Source organism: Eleutherodactylus coqui, chromosome 7 (assembly GCF_035609145.1).
Source record: "Eleutherodactylus coqui strain aEleCoq1 chromosome 7, aEleCoq1.hap1, whole genome shotgun sequence".
In the NCBI taxonomy this organism is placed as follows: Eukaryota; Metazoa; Chordata; class Amphibia; order Anura; family Eleutherodactylidae; genus Eleutherodactylus; species Eleutherodactylus coqui.
In genome coordinates, this window is record NC_089843.1 from 174,999,502 (window position 1) to 175,012,556 (window position 13,055).

Below are 13,055 nucleotides of genomic sequence, written 5' to 3' on the forward strand. Positions count from 1 at the left end.
TGACTCCGGGGCAACAGACGCTTCTGGAGGAGACTCTGTGGGAATTCCAGGAGGCATTCTCCAGGCATGATGAGGACTTCGGGTGTACTTCTGGTATCGAACACGAAATCCCTACCGGCGATGCCACACCAATCAGGGAGCGGTGCAGACAGATCCCACCCAAGATGTACCAAGAAGTAAAATATGGTGGCCAGCATGTTGGAAAACCGGGTGATACAGGAGGGTCAGAGCCCTTGGGCTGCCCCAGTGGTCCTGGTGCGGAAGAAAGACTGGAGTCTTCGGTTCTGTGTAGACTACCGGAAGCTAAATGCACAGACCATTTGGGATGCCTACCCTCTTCCACGGATTGAAGAGTCGCTGTCCTCCCTGGGTCATGCCAAGTTCTTTTCAACTCTCAACCTGGCCAACGGGTATTGGCAAGTGCCCGTGGCCGAAAAGGACAAGGCAAAGACAGCCTTCATCGAACTCATGGGACTCTAAGAGTTTAACATGATGCCGGTCGGCCTGACTAATGCCCCGGGGACATTTCAGTGGTTGATGCAGCATTGTCTGGGCGACCTCAACTTCGAGACGGTATTGATCTACTTGGAGATCACTCTCCCTTTCCTTTGTTCCGGAGTAGCGGTATTAATAGGTAACAAGGGGCCGGTTTATTGAGGCCTGCCCGTTAGGTAAAAACATAGTCTATTTTCATAGCACACATTTGGGGAGTACAGCGCTGTACAGCACAAGGGCCTCATGTGAATTTTGTTGATTACCTATTTGTGGTCACGTGCTTTAGTAAAATTTGGTGTGCGCCTGAACTGATGTCGGAGACGTTTTCCTTGTCTGTGACTTCGCTGTATCCTAGGGAGCCCACCCCGGTATACGGCTTACAAAGTGATGAGGCAGGCGACTTCCGGCAACTGTCCCAAGAGCTTTTTGTGGATGAGGATGATGAGACACAGTTGTCTGTAAGTGAGGTCATTGTACGGGCAGGAAGTCCGAGAGGAGCAGACAGAGGATTCAGAGGAAGAGCTGCTGGACGATGAGGTGACCTGACCCCGCCTGGCTTGCTAAGCCTACTGAAAACAGGGCTTCAGTGGGGGAGGCAAGTACAGCAGCAGGACAGGTTGGAAGAGGCAGTGGGGTGGCCAGAGGGAGAGGCAGGGCAGAGCAAATAATCCCCCCCTCCCCAACTGTTTCCCACAGCACCCCCTCGTGGCAAGCCTCCGTGCAGAGGGCTAGGTGTTCAAATGTGTGGATGTTTTTTAGTGAGAGCGCGGACGACCGACGAACAGTGGTGTGCCACCTGTGCCGCACCAAGATCAGCTGGGGAGCCACCACTACCAGTCTCGCCAGCATGCGCAGGCATATGATGGCCAAGCATCCCACGAGGTGGAACAAAGGCCATTCACCACCTCCAGGTCACACCACTGCCTCTTCCCCTATGCTACAACCTGCCACACAGATCCAATCCCCCTCCCAGGATGCAGGCACGAGCGCCTCCCGACCTGCACCCACTATACTCGCTACAGAAATGTTTCAGGGGTCCGCCTATACACTTACTACAGAAAGGTTTGAGGGGTTCGCCTATACTCTTGCTACAGAAATGTTTCATGGGTTCGCCTATACAGTGGGTGCACAAAGGCTTTCCCATTGCCGTGTTCAGCTATCTGACACATGCACAGAATGAATTGGGCAGAAGTGTGGGCGGAGGCCGAGGTCCTGGGTGGGGTGAAACTGCCATCTTTGGGCCCTCTAATTTCTTCATGTTTAATACTTTCCTTGGGTTTCATGGGGTCACCTATGCTGTGGGTGCTCAAAGGTTTCCCATAGCGGTGTTTAGCTATCTGGCACTAATACACTGAATGACTTGGGTAGGCTGCAAAAGGCTTTCTGACACATACAAAGAGTGAATTGGGCAGAGGTGGGCAGAGGCCGAGGTCCTGGGCAGGGTGAAAATCTGCCTTTTTTGTGCACTCTAATTATTTCATGTTTAATACTTTTCTTGGGTTTCATGGGCTCGCCCATGCTGTGGGTGCACAAAGGCTTCCCAGCGTGCTGTTCAGCTATCTGACACACACAGAATGAATTGTGTGGGTACACATAGGTTTCCCATAGCTATGTAACTCACGGCACATTGGGCCACACAAGGTGAAGGCTGGGACCGAGCCTGACCCTGGACCCACTCACGTGCTTCCTACACAGAGGATTGCGGGTTCTACCTCGGTCACGATTTCTCAGGCTTATTATGCCACCTCCCCCTCCTGCTTGGGGTCTGGGGATCAGCGCTGGTCGACATGTATGTGCTCTCGTGTTACCACAGTTAGCTGAGACACTGGTTTGGACTAATCAAAAGAAGCATAACTGAATTAATGAGATGCTCACAGCAGTACTAGCATCCGATTCCTCTTTATGCCCACAGTTGCTGGGGGTGTGGGCGGAGGCTGAGGTCCTGGGGAGGGGGGGGGGGGGTGAAACTGCGCCAGGTTTGGCCTGTAGAACTTCTTCATGGTTCATCCAATCTTTGGAGCAATAAAAGGAACCGTAACTGACAGCACATTGGGTCAACCAGGTGGAGGCTGGGATCAAGTCTGACCCTGGGCCCGCTCCCGTGCTTCCCACACAGAGTATTGCGGGTCCTACCCCAGTAACAGTTTCTCAGGCTTATTATGCCACCTCCTCCTCCTTGGGGTCTGGGGAACAGTGCTAGTCGGCATGTATTATCTCTCGTGTTACAAATTACCACAGTTATCCGAGATACTGGATTGGAGCAATCACAGGAAGCTTAACTGATTTTGAGACTTTCACTGGGTCACTTTATACCTGTGGTGGCTACTTTTGCGACACCTCCTGCTTCAAACCAATCTTTGGTGTTAGTATGCGCTGCTGCATTGTGGAGATGTGTAGAATTGTGGCATCTGAGTCCCCTTTATGCCCATGTTTGCGGCTCCTGACAATTTTGTGATGGAGGTGGCACGGGATTGGAATTATGATCGTACATTAATTTATCATCAAATCTCATCAGCATTGTTGGCTATCGCCCCCGCTTTCAAAAAGGGTCGCTACCAGGGCCTGCCAACCCTCTGCAGTGTGTATCTCCGGTTCCTCCTCATCCAAGACGCACTTACAAATAGACATGAGGGTGGTGTGGCATGAGGGTAGCTGAACGCTGCGCAGGGAAAATTTTGTGTGTGCTGTGGAGGCAGGCTCATGCGGGGGGTTTGACAGCAATGCCAGCATGTAACACAAGAGAAGAAGCAGTGGTGTTACCCGCAGGTGGTGATTGGCCTTGGTTGCAGCTAGTGTGATGCTTAGCTAAGATGTGCCAGCGCGTGCCTTGCTGCTTATGGTCTGTCCCAAGTAAATTGTTAGAGGGGTGACCGCCAGGCTCTTGCCCCCAATTTGGCTTAATAGTGGGACCTGGAAGCCTCAGATGCACCCATGAATGCTGCCCCTGCCATTCCCTATCTGTTTCTGTGGTGTTTCCATGACTTTCTGATGTTTTCAGGTGTTTCACACAAACTCCCCTATGCGAAGCATTGGTCAGCTTGAAAAATGCTCAAGTCTCCTATTGACTTTAATGGGGTTCGTTACTTGAAACGAGCTCTCGGGCATTACGAAAAGTTCGTCTCGAGTAACGAGCACCCGAGCATTTTGGTACTCGTTCATCTCTAGTAATCAGCCAATCAGGTAGTCCACTATGTTTAAAGTCCCCTCACATGTATTAAATTAGTAGGTTAGACACTCCATCAGGGCATCGTACAGGGAGGATCCAAGGACACTCAAGGGGTCTCGGGAATTTTTTCTAGTTTTTATTTTCCATTATCTACATATCTGTTCCATGTTCAAAGGGTCTATCGAATATAAATGGATATAGTGATGGAAAAAAAGTCGACTTACTTGAAGGGACGGTCTATTGCAAATAAAGACCTTTCCTTGATGATTCAAGGAAACATTAAATGATGTACTTTGCTCTGGAATCAAATTACTAGCTACTGCTTTCTCCACCCACTTCAATGAAAAGCCACATTGGGTTGGGTATTTTGAATTTCAACATTCCCCATCCTTTTATTCTCAGGTGAGATAAATGGCTACTAGAGTTGTCTGTTCTCATTGGGGAGAGGGGAGTAAGTTGCTGCCAAAGGCACACTTGGCTAACAGCTTTCCTCTTGACTCTCTGCCATCTAAAGTGTATGGTCAGCTTAAGTAACTTGTGTTAGGGTGTGTTCACACATAGCAGTTTTTCTTGCTGATCTGCACCAAACTCCACAGCATCATTTGCATTGCGGATTTTGGTGCTGAACTGCAGTAGACTACACTTTAAAAAAAAACAAAACTGTACCAATTCCACTATATGTGAACATATCCTTAAAATTCTTTACACCAGTAGATTCTTTCCTTTTGACGAGTGTCGATCAATGAGATCAACACTTGTTTATCTGGCTCTCACACAGGATAGTTCAGAATCTTTCAGGGACCAACAATCGTTCTTGTGATCGTTTATATCCTATAGAATTTAATCAATGGCAGCAGTAGACAGAAAGATACGCTGCATGAATGCAATCATCTGATAGACACGCGTTTGAGGCACCTACACAAAGCCCAATGATTGGGCAAGTAAACATTCTTACAAATATGTTCACCTGATCATTTGGCCATGTAAAATTCTTTTTAAAGGCTTTTTTTTTGTTTTTTATTTTGTAAAACCGTAAACGGGCTCATAATAAAACTAAAACAAAGTTCAAATCTGTCAAAAAGAAGATGCTTGAATAAACATGAAGTAGTACGATAGACTAGGTATTAAAATGTGCCTAGAAGTACCATGAATAACAGGCATATGGGGAGAGGAGGGAGTGAGAATTGAGTAAATGAATGGAAAAGTGGGTTGAGTGCACCACACATGCCACTCTAACCTCATCTAGTTATTTCAGGATATTAGGTTGGACGAGGCTAAAAGTTTAGGAAATCATAAATATTCAAAATTTGTGCCAGGAATCCCAGATCAGATAAAAGTGTTAAGGCAGCCGTCTCTTCCATGAGGTCTACCAGTTATTCACAGAAGGATATCATGTCCTACAAAGAGGAGGAATTAGACATTTGGCCCTTAGAAAAGATACCTTTGTTTGCCTGGTTGTTAGTACTTCTCAACATACCCATTGAAAGTCTTGTCTGTGACGGTATGTTAATTTCAATTCAGCATGTATAACTTGAAAACTCAATTACCTCATTCCAGAATGGCCTGAGAGATGAACATTGCCACCAAATATGTAAATTATATGTTGGGCTCCTGGTTACATCTCCAGCAGAGAGGTTGAAGGATAGTACTGATGGGTCTGTGTAGGGGTGGTATACCGGCTAAAGATTATCTATATATATAAAATTGAATGTATGCGCGTGTGTGTGTGTGTCTGTCTGTCTCTGTGTGTGTCTGTTTGTCCTTTATGCGCTACTACACCATTCATCCGATCGCCATGAAACTTTGGGAAGTTGTTGAGTACACTCCTGGGAAGATTATAGGCATAGTACAACTATCCTATGATAAATGGCGCGCGTGCGAGCGTCGACAGTTACGCCCCCCCCACGTAGATCATTCGATTTCCATCACTGCCACGAATTCTCTCACTTCCCAATGTCGTAGAAACATGAAATTTGGCACGAGCATTGATTATGTTATAAATAGGAAAAGCTAATGGGTCCCAACTCAATTATTCAATTCTAAGCACCAAAGAATTAGCGTCCAAATTTTACGTACGGAATCTAATTTTCTCGCTTCCCAATGTCCTAGAAACTTGAAATGTGGCACAAGCATTGATTATGTCAAAAATAGGAAAAGCCAATGGGTCCCAACTCGATTATTCAATTGTAAGCTCCAAAGAATTAGCGTTCAAATTTTACGTACGGAATCTAATTTTCTCGCTTCCCAATGTCATAGAAACTTGAAATTTGGCACGAGCATTGATTATGTCATAAATAGGAAAAGGTAATGGGTCCCAACTCGATTATTCAATTTTAAGCACCAAAGAATTAGTGTCCAAATTTTACGTACGGAATCTAATTTTCTCGCTTCCCAATGTCATAGAAACATGAAATTGGGCACGGGCATTGAATATGTCATAAATAGGAAACGCTAATTGGTCCCAACTCAATTATTCAATTCTATGCGCCAAAGAATTAGCATCCAAATTTTACATACGGAATCGAATTCTCTCGCTTCCCAATGTAATAGAAACGTGAAATTTGGCAGGAGCATTGATTATGTCATAAATAGGAAAAGCTAATGGGTCCCAACTCCATTATTCAATTCTATGCGCCAAAGAATTAGCGTCCAAATTTTACGTACAGAATGTAATTTTCTCACTTTCCGGTGTCATAGAAACGTGAAATTTGGCACGAGCATTGATTATGTTATAAATAGGAAAAGCTAATGGGTCCCAACTCCATTATTCAATTCTATGCGCCAAAGATTTAGCGTCCAAATTTTACGTACAGAATGTAATTTTCTCACTTTCTGGTGTCATAGAAACGTGAAATTTGGCACGAGCATTGATTATGTTATAAATAGGAAAAGTTAATGGGTCCCAACTCGATTATTCAATTCTATGCGCAAAAGAATTAGCGTCCAAATTTTACGTACGGAATCTAATTTTCTCGCTTCCCAATGTCATAGAAACTTGAAATTTGGCACGAGCATTGATTATGTCATAAATAGGAAAAGCTAATGGGTCCCAACTCGATTATTCAATTCTATGCGCAAAAGAATTAGCATCCAAATTTTACGTACGGAATGTAATTTTCTCACTTTCCGGTGTCATAGAAACGTGAAATTTGGCACGAGCATTGATTATGTCATAAATAGGAAAAGCTAATGGATCCCAACTCGATTATTCAATTCTATGCGCAAAAGAATTAGCGTCCAAATTTTATGTACGGAATCTAATTCTCTCACTTCCTGATGTCATCTATATATATATATAAATGAATGTATGTCTGTCTGTCTGTCCTTTATGCATTACTACACCATTCATTCAATCGCCATAAAACTTTGGGAAGTTGTTGAGTACACTTCTGGGAAGATTACTGGCATAGCACAACTATCTATGATAGGTGGCGTGCGTGCGAGCATCGTCAACAGTTATGCCCCCCAGACAAAGATCGTTTGATTTCCATCTCAAGCACGAAAGCAAAAGGCATTACGAGCAACGGGAGGCGTGTTCAACTACAAAATGATGCATCCGCCGAACGTTTCGCTTGACAATTGCTGCATATTGAGAATGCTGAGGTAAAATGAAAGCTGTGCTGTGATTGGTTGCTATTTCTTATACTACTGAGGTTACATGAAAGCTGCGCTGCGATTGGTTGTTATATATTATACCACTAAAGTAACATGAAAGCTGCGCTGTGATTGGTTGTTATATATTATACCGCTGAGGTAACTTGAAAGCTGCGCTGTGATTGGTTGTTATCTAGATATTTAAAAACGAATGTATGTATGTATGTCTGTCTGTCTTCACAGCAACGCGCGACGGGTAAGCTAGTTTTATATAAATTTTCCTGCACTCTGATGCATTTAAATGGGCCATAAGATATTTTACAGATACTCAAATAAGGAAGTCCCAAGCTCCTTCACCCAGAGGAATATGAAAAAGCGTTTCAATGGCATGTCTTTACACAAAACTGATTGGTAAAGGGTTGAGAACAGCTTAGAGGGATATTTTAAGTGGAAGAGCGTCTTTTCAAATTGTGTTTAACCTCTATCAAGTGGTCCCCGACTATTTATTGAGAGAGTTGTCGTCTTTAGTGCAAGATATTGGAGGAAGTGAGTTTTAAAAAGTACCATACTAGAGTTCCATCCTTTATAATGGAATCTAAGGGTATATGAGAGCTATGAGGGAGTTTATTAGTGGAAGTTCATGAGTCTGTAAAAATCAGAAATCAGTGTCGTTGGGGAAGGGCAAGGACAAAAGGTCTGGTGATACTTAGACCAAGCATTCAGAGTAACTTTAGTTTAAGATATGTTAGGCTGCCTAGGATAACTCACAATACAAGATTGCTGATCTCGGTGTGAACAGATATTTGCTGCTCCAATGCAATTCAGAGCTTTCTATCCAGTTGTGGACCCAGTCGATAGTCCTCATAAGCAGAGAAGCCTGGTAGTATATTAGTAAATTGGGAGTCCCCAGACCCCTAGTGATGTTTATTTTTGCATTGAGAAAAAGAGCATTTGGAATAAGTAGTTACATTTGGGGAAAAATTAGGCCTTTTATGTTGTGGATCAGAAAGAAAAACCCTGTAACAGGTGCAGATCAAGGAGAAAGGGTGTCTCTGCAAGACTGCAGGAGAGGAAAATAATTTAATGATAGTAGATCTGGCCATTGTCTGCATAGATTTATGCCAGAAAATATGATATATTGTTGTGCCAATAGGGAGTTTTTGTTGTACAGTTTCAATTATTGAGATATTTATGCCCAGTTGATTTTAAATTTAAACAGCTTCGTCAAAAAGTATCACATAAAGATGTGAGTGCGGGGATCTCTGAAATAGGGTCAGACATATTAATTAGGTCATTTGCAAATGCTGCTGTTGCATAGTATTCTCCTTTAACACCAAAACCCTTAACATAAATTCCTGGTGTTGTCTTATAGTTTGGATTAAAGACAGAGCAAGGAATACAAAGGGCAACCTTGTCTAGCCCCATTTAAAATTGTGAAAGATGATGAAAGTGTGCCATTTAGCCTAATCCTAGCTGTAGCTGGTCTATACATTTGTATGACTGCATTAATGGGGGGGGGGGGGGGGGGGGGTACTCATGAGTGTGTGTGTGTATATATAATATATTATATATATATATATATATATAAGACATACAGTCATGAGTACCCGCATGAGTTTATATAACAAATACGTATAATATATTTAGTTTTTTTTTTTCTACTCTCCCACCCTCTAGAAGGCAGAGTGGGAGGTAATGTGTATTTTATAGCTTGTATGTTTTAAACACCAGCTGAACTGACGAAGGGGTTATCCCCGAAATGCGTTTTCAAAAGCTAATCACGTACTTTGTTAAATAAAAGGAGAAGTTTCCAAAACCTTTGATCACTTCCTATGTGCTTTAACCTGGAGTGTTGCGCCTTCTCCACTACCAGTTTTTTAGTTCTATTCTCTTCTCTTATTCTATGTTTGTCTGCAAGGCCATTAACATTCCATTATCAGCCTCACAGACAGTGGGAGCTGGATATGAGATCTTTTTACCATGGTGTACAGTTCTTACTAGATTAGCAGCAGTTTATCTTGGCATTTTATGGCATCTCTGCTTATTTTTTATTAGAACTATTTTTGTTATGTATGTATGTTCTCAGACTGTAACTCTCTCTTTCTCTCACCAGGTAACCTGGGCTGACTTCTTTTGGGAGGTCTGCAGTGATACCATTGAGTATTACCAATCTGACTTTTGCAAAGATTATCCAAATCTTTTCGCTCTCAAGCAAAGGGTAAGGGAGCTACCAGCGATTGCAGCATGGATAAAGAGAAGACCAGAGACACCCTATTGATATAGCATTCAGTGCAATGTAACAATGAAGATGCTGCTGCAGTTACTAAAGGCCACAGAATGTTGTGATCCCTTTTATTTAGAGGCTGTTAATTACACTTTGAGCTATAGAAAAATATCCATGTTTATTAAATGGAGGAAATGTCAGCAAATTACTAAATAAAGTTGATGTGCATGCCTGTATGACTCTTCTCTTCAGTGGAAGGCTTTCCATTCCTCTTCTACTATTGCTTATTCTGTGGTGTTATGCAAAGCAAAACCTAGTAACATTTAGGCTTTAGCAAAGACCCAATTCTACAACTGCACATTTCAAGAGTAGTTGTGTGTCTAGTGCCAGCCTTCCTCCTTTAGATTCATTTAATTAATTTTTAATGAGCACCTAAAAGGTGCCAAACACATTAAGCATCAGGTCCAGCCATTGATTTCAATGGGACAGGCGAACCATTGAATCTGCATGGAATCTCCACTGATAAAAGATGTGGTATCTGGCGGCAACTTGTCTACACTCCGCTCAGTGGGGGAAGAGAGAAACAGGTCACAGGGGCGCTACTGAAAGTTTGATGGCCTATAAATGTTCCATGTAGAAGGGTGGCTATGTAACCACCAATACCCCATCCCAGTCTAATGCTTCATAGTACTGCTTTTTTTTGAGAATCTATCCACTCATCTTAAAGGGGTTGTCCCGCGAAAGCAAGTGGGGTTATACACTTCTGTATGGCCATATTAATGCACTTTGTAATGTACATCGTGCATTAATTATGAGCCATACAGAAGTTATTCACTTACCTGTTCCGTTGCTAGCGTCCTCGTCTCCATGGTGCCGTCTAATTTCAGCGTCTAATCGCCCGATTAGACGCGCTTGCGCAGTCCGGTCTTCTCCCTGGTGAATGGGGCCGCTCGTGCCGGAGAGCTGGTCCTCGTAGCTCCGCCCCGTCACGTGTGCCGATTCCAGCCAATCAGGAGGCTGGAATCGGCAATGGACCGCACAGAGCCCACGGTGCACCATGGGAGAAGACCCGCGGTGCATCGTGGGTGAAGATCCCGGCGGCCATCTTAGTAAGGTAAGGAAGAAGTCGCCGCAGCGCGGGTATTCGGGTAAGTACTAAGCGGTTTGTTTTTTTTAACACATGCATCGGGTTTGTCTCGCGCCGAACGGGGAGCCTATTACATAAAAAAAAAACACGTTTCGGTGCGGGACAACCCCTTTAAGTAAGCTACAAGTGTCAATGTTCCTGGGGAACACGGAGAAGCGTCATGACAAACATTAATAGTACAAGGTAAACTTCAGGTAATTCATAAACTGGGATATGACAGCCTACTGGGAACAAGGGTACACACAGTGAAGTAGAGAAAATGATTCTCTATTCATAATTCATCTCTAGCAGTCTCGTGTCACCAACTACTGTAAACAATGGGGCAGATTTACCACTCCAAATGGGCCAGTTTTCTGGTATAAATTGTGCCAGAAAACCTACATGCTTTGTGGCACATTTACGGTTTAAAAAACTGTTTGAAAATATCTTGGTTCATCCAAAAAAAAGGGACATAGCCTAATCATGGCAACTAAATCAACTAATAGCTGGCTGGTTTTAGCAAATAAAGCAGATTTTTTTTTTTTCATGACCAAAGACTTGTGTATATATACATCTCCATCTCAGGATTGCGCCTTAGTTCCAGTTTTTTTTTAACTTGACCTTTACCACTACATTTATTATACGTCAACCCACGGGGTTGTATGGATACTGGCCTGGCTGCACCCAGTTTCCCATGTAACATACCTCTTTTACAACTTCATCACCAGGGTACATAATTAGGATAAGTATTTTTCCACAACCACTGCACTTTCCTGCCACTGGAGTAGCTCCACTGGGTGTTTTATTTTATTTTTTAAACACCATATTCACTAAAGCTCAAGGGCAAATGTGGGGGAGAAAAACCTCGTACACTTCCAGACCCTGTACACTAAAGATTTAGACCTAGGACCTGATGACAACAAAGAGCCTTCCCCATTATTTTGTATTCTTGTAGTTTTAGGCTCCCTTCCCATGAGTGTATATCAAGCAGCGGGGTTTTTTTTTTTTTTATGATCAGCCGAGGTATATACGGCGAGGTCACCATGCCGTTGCCCCTTTCCTCTCCCTCCTCCCTGTTCACTCTTTGCAATGGGAGGGAGCAGAGCTAAGCGCCACCCCCATCCCTCCCATTACACACAGCAGCACTGCGCGGGAGCTCAGCACACAGCCTAGTTCTGCTCCTGTCCACAGCCATCCAGCAATGGGAGAAGACGGGACGGGCTTAGCTCTGCCCCCTTCCACTGCAAAGAGCAAGTGGGGAGGAGAGCAGAGGAGCCCATGCAGCGGCTAAAGTATTCTGGGCGAAAAGATAGTTCCAGGTCTATCTTTTGGGCCCGATGTAAAAAAAACACCTGGTGCTATATTGGCCTGGCTGAAAGCTTTTACGTCTCAGGATTCCAATGCATCAGATCGCAGCGTATGGCGGCTGATATATGCTCGTGACAAAGAAGCCTTAAGGCAAAGTTGGAATCAAATAGGTTATCCAAGGTGATTCCACCCAAGACTGGCTGAAAAGTTACAATTTCTTCCCCAGATCCATTAAGGATGTTCATTCAATGATAAAACTAGGTGTCACACACACCTGAAAGTCATCTGCTAATGGAAGCATCCTCAGCTACACAGGAGGTCATCTACTCAAAATCTCTGTTCCAGGTGCAGCAACACAGGCAGCTCCTAGGGAAGGTGGTAACCGCAGGACCTTTTTTTTTATATTTCTGCCTCCATATGGCTATTTGCTATTGGGCAACTACAGATCTGTATTAGACAAATAATACTAATGACATTACAATCCTTCTGCCATCTGTTAACAATTCTGTATAACAATCAATCAAGAACCTTATAAACCGGCCACCAAATGGGGCCCTTCACTTCTATTGTGAAACGGACACCTATTTGTTTCCAGTCGGGGTTTCCGTTGGCGGTCCCTGAGGACTGGAGTTGGGGGAACACTGCTCTACAGCAGTGTTCCCCAACTCCAGTCCTCAGCGACCGCCAACCAGTCATGTTTTCAGGATTTCCTCAGTATTGCACAGGTGATGTAATTATTGTCGGTGCCTCAGACATTGCCACAGGTGTTCTTACTATAGGAGATCCTGAAAACATGACCTGTTGGTGGTCCCTGAGGACTGGAGTTGGGGACTCCTGCTCTACAGGATAGGGCCTGAAATTCACTAACCCTTCTAGCAGGTGTTATGGCTGTCAGGAAAGCCATCTTGATTGACAGATTTCTAAGAGATATACACTCAATTGGTTCAAATGGATGCTAGCATAGGCTATCCAGAACTAGATTAAGATCCCAGGCCGGAATAGACTTCCTGATGAAAGGTTTAAAGGGGTTGTCCCGCGTCGAAACGGGTTTTTTTTTTTTATTCAATAGGCCCCCCGTTCGGCGCAAGACAAACCCGATGCATGTGTTAAAAAAAAAACCAAACCGTTTAGTACTTACCCGA

General features: G+C 43.9%; 1 protein-coding gene across 2 annotated transcripts in view; it reads left to right on the top strand.

Moving 5' to 3' along the window:
* The window catches only part of HPGDS (hematopoietic prostaglandin D synthase), a 77,820-nt gene extending 68,105 nt beyond the window's left edge, over window positions 1–9,715 (top strand). For both annotated transcript variants that reach the window (XM_066574033.1, XM_066574034.1), the window contains exon 6: window positions 9,369–9,715. In XM_066574033.1, the coding sequence (XP_066430130.1) occupies window positions 9,369–9,533 (165 nt within the window). In that variant the 3' untranslated portion in view covers window positions 9,534–9,715. The remainder of the gene's footprint in view (window positions 1–9,368) is intronic.
* Window positions 9,716–13,055: the final 3,340 nt, after the last annotated feature.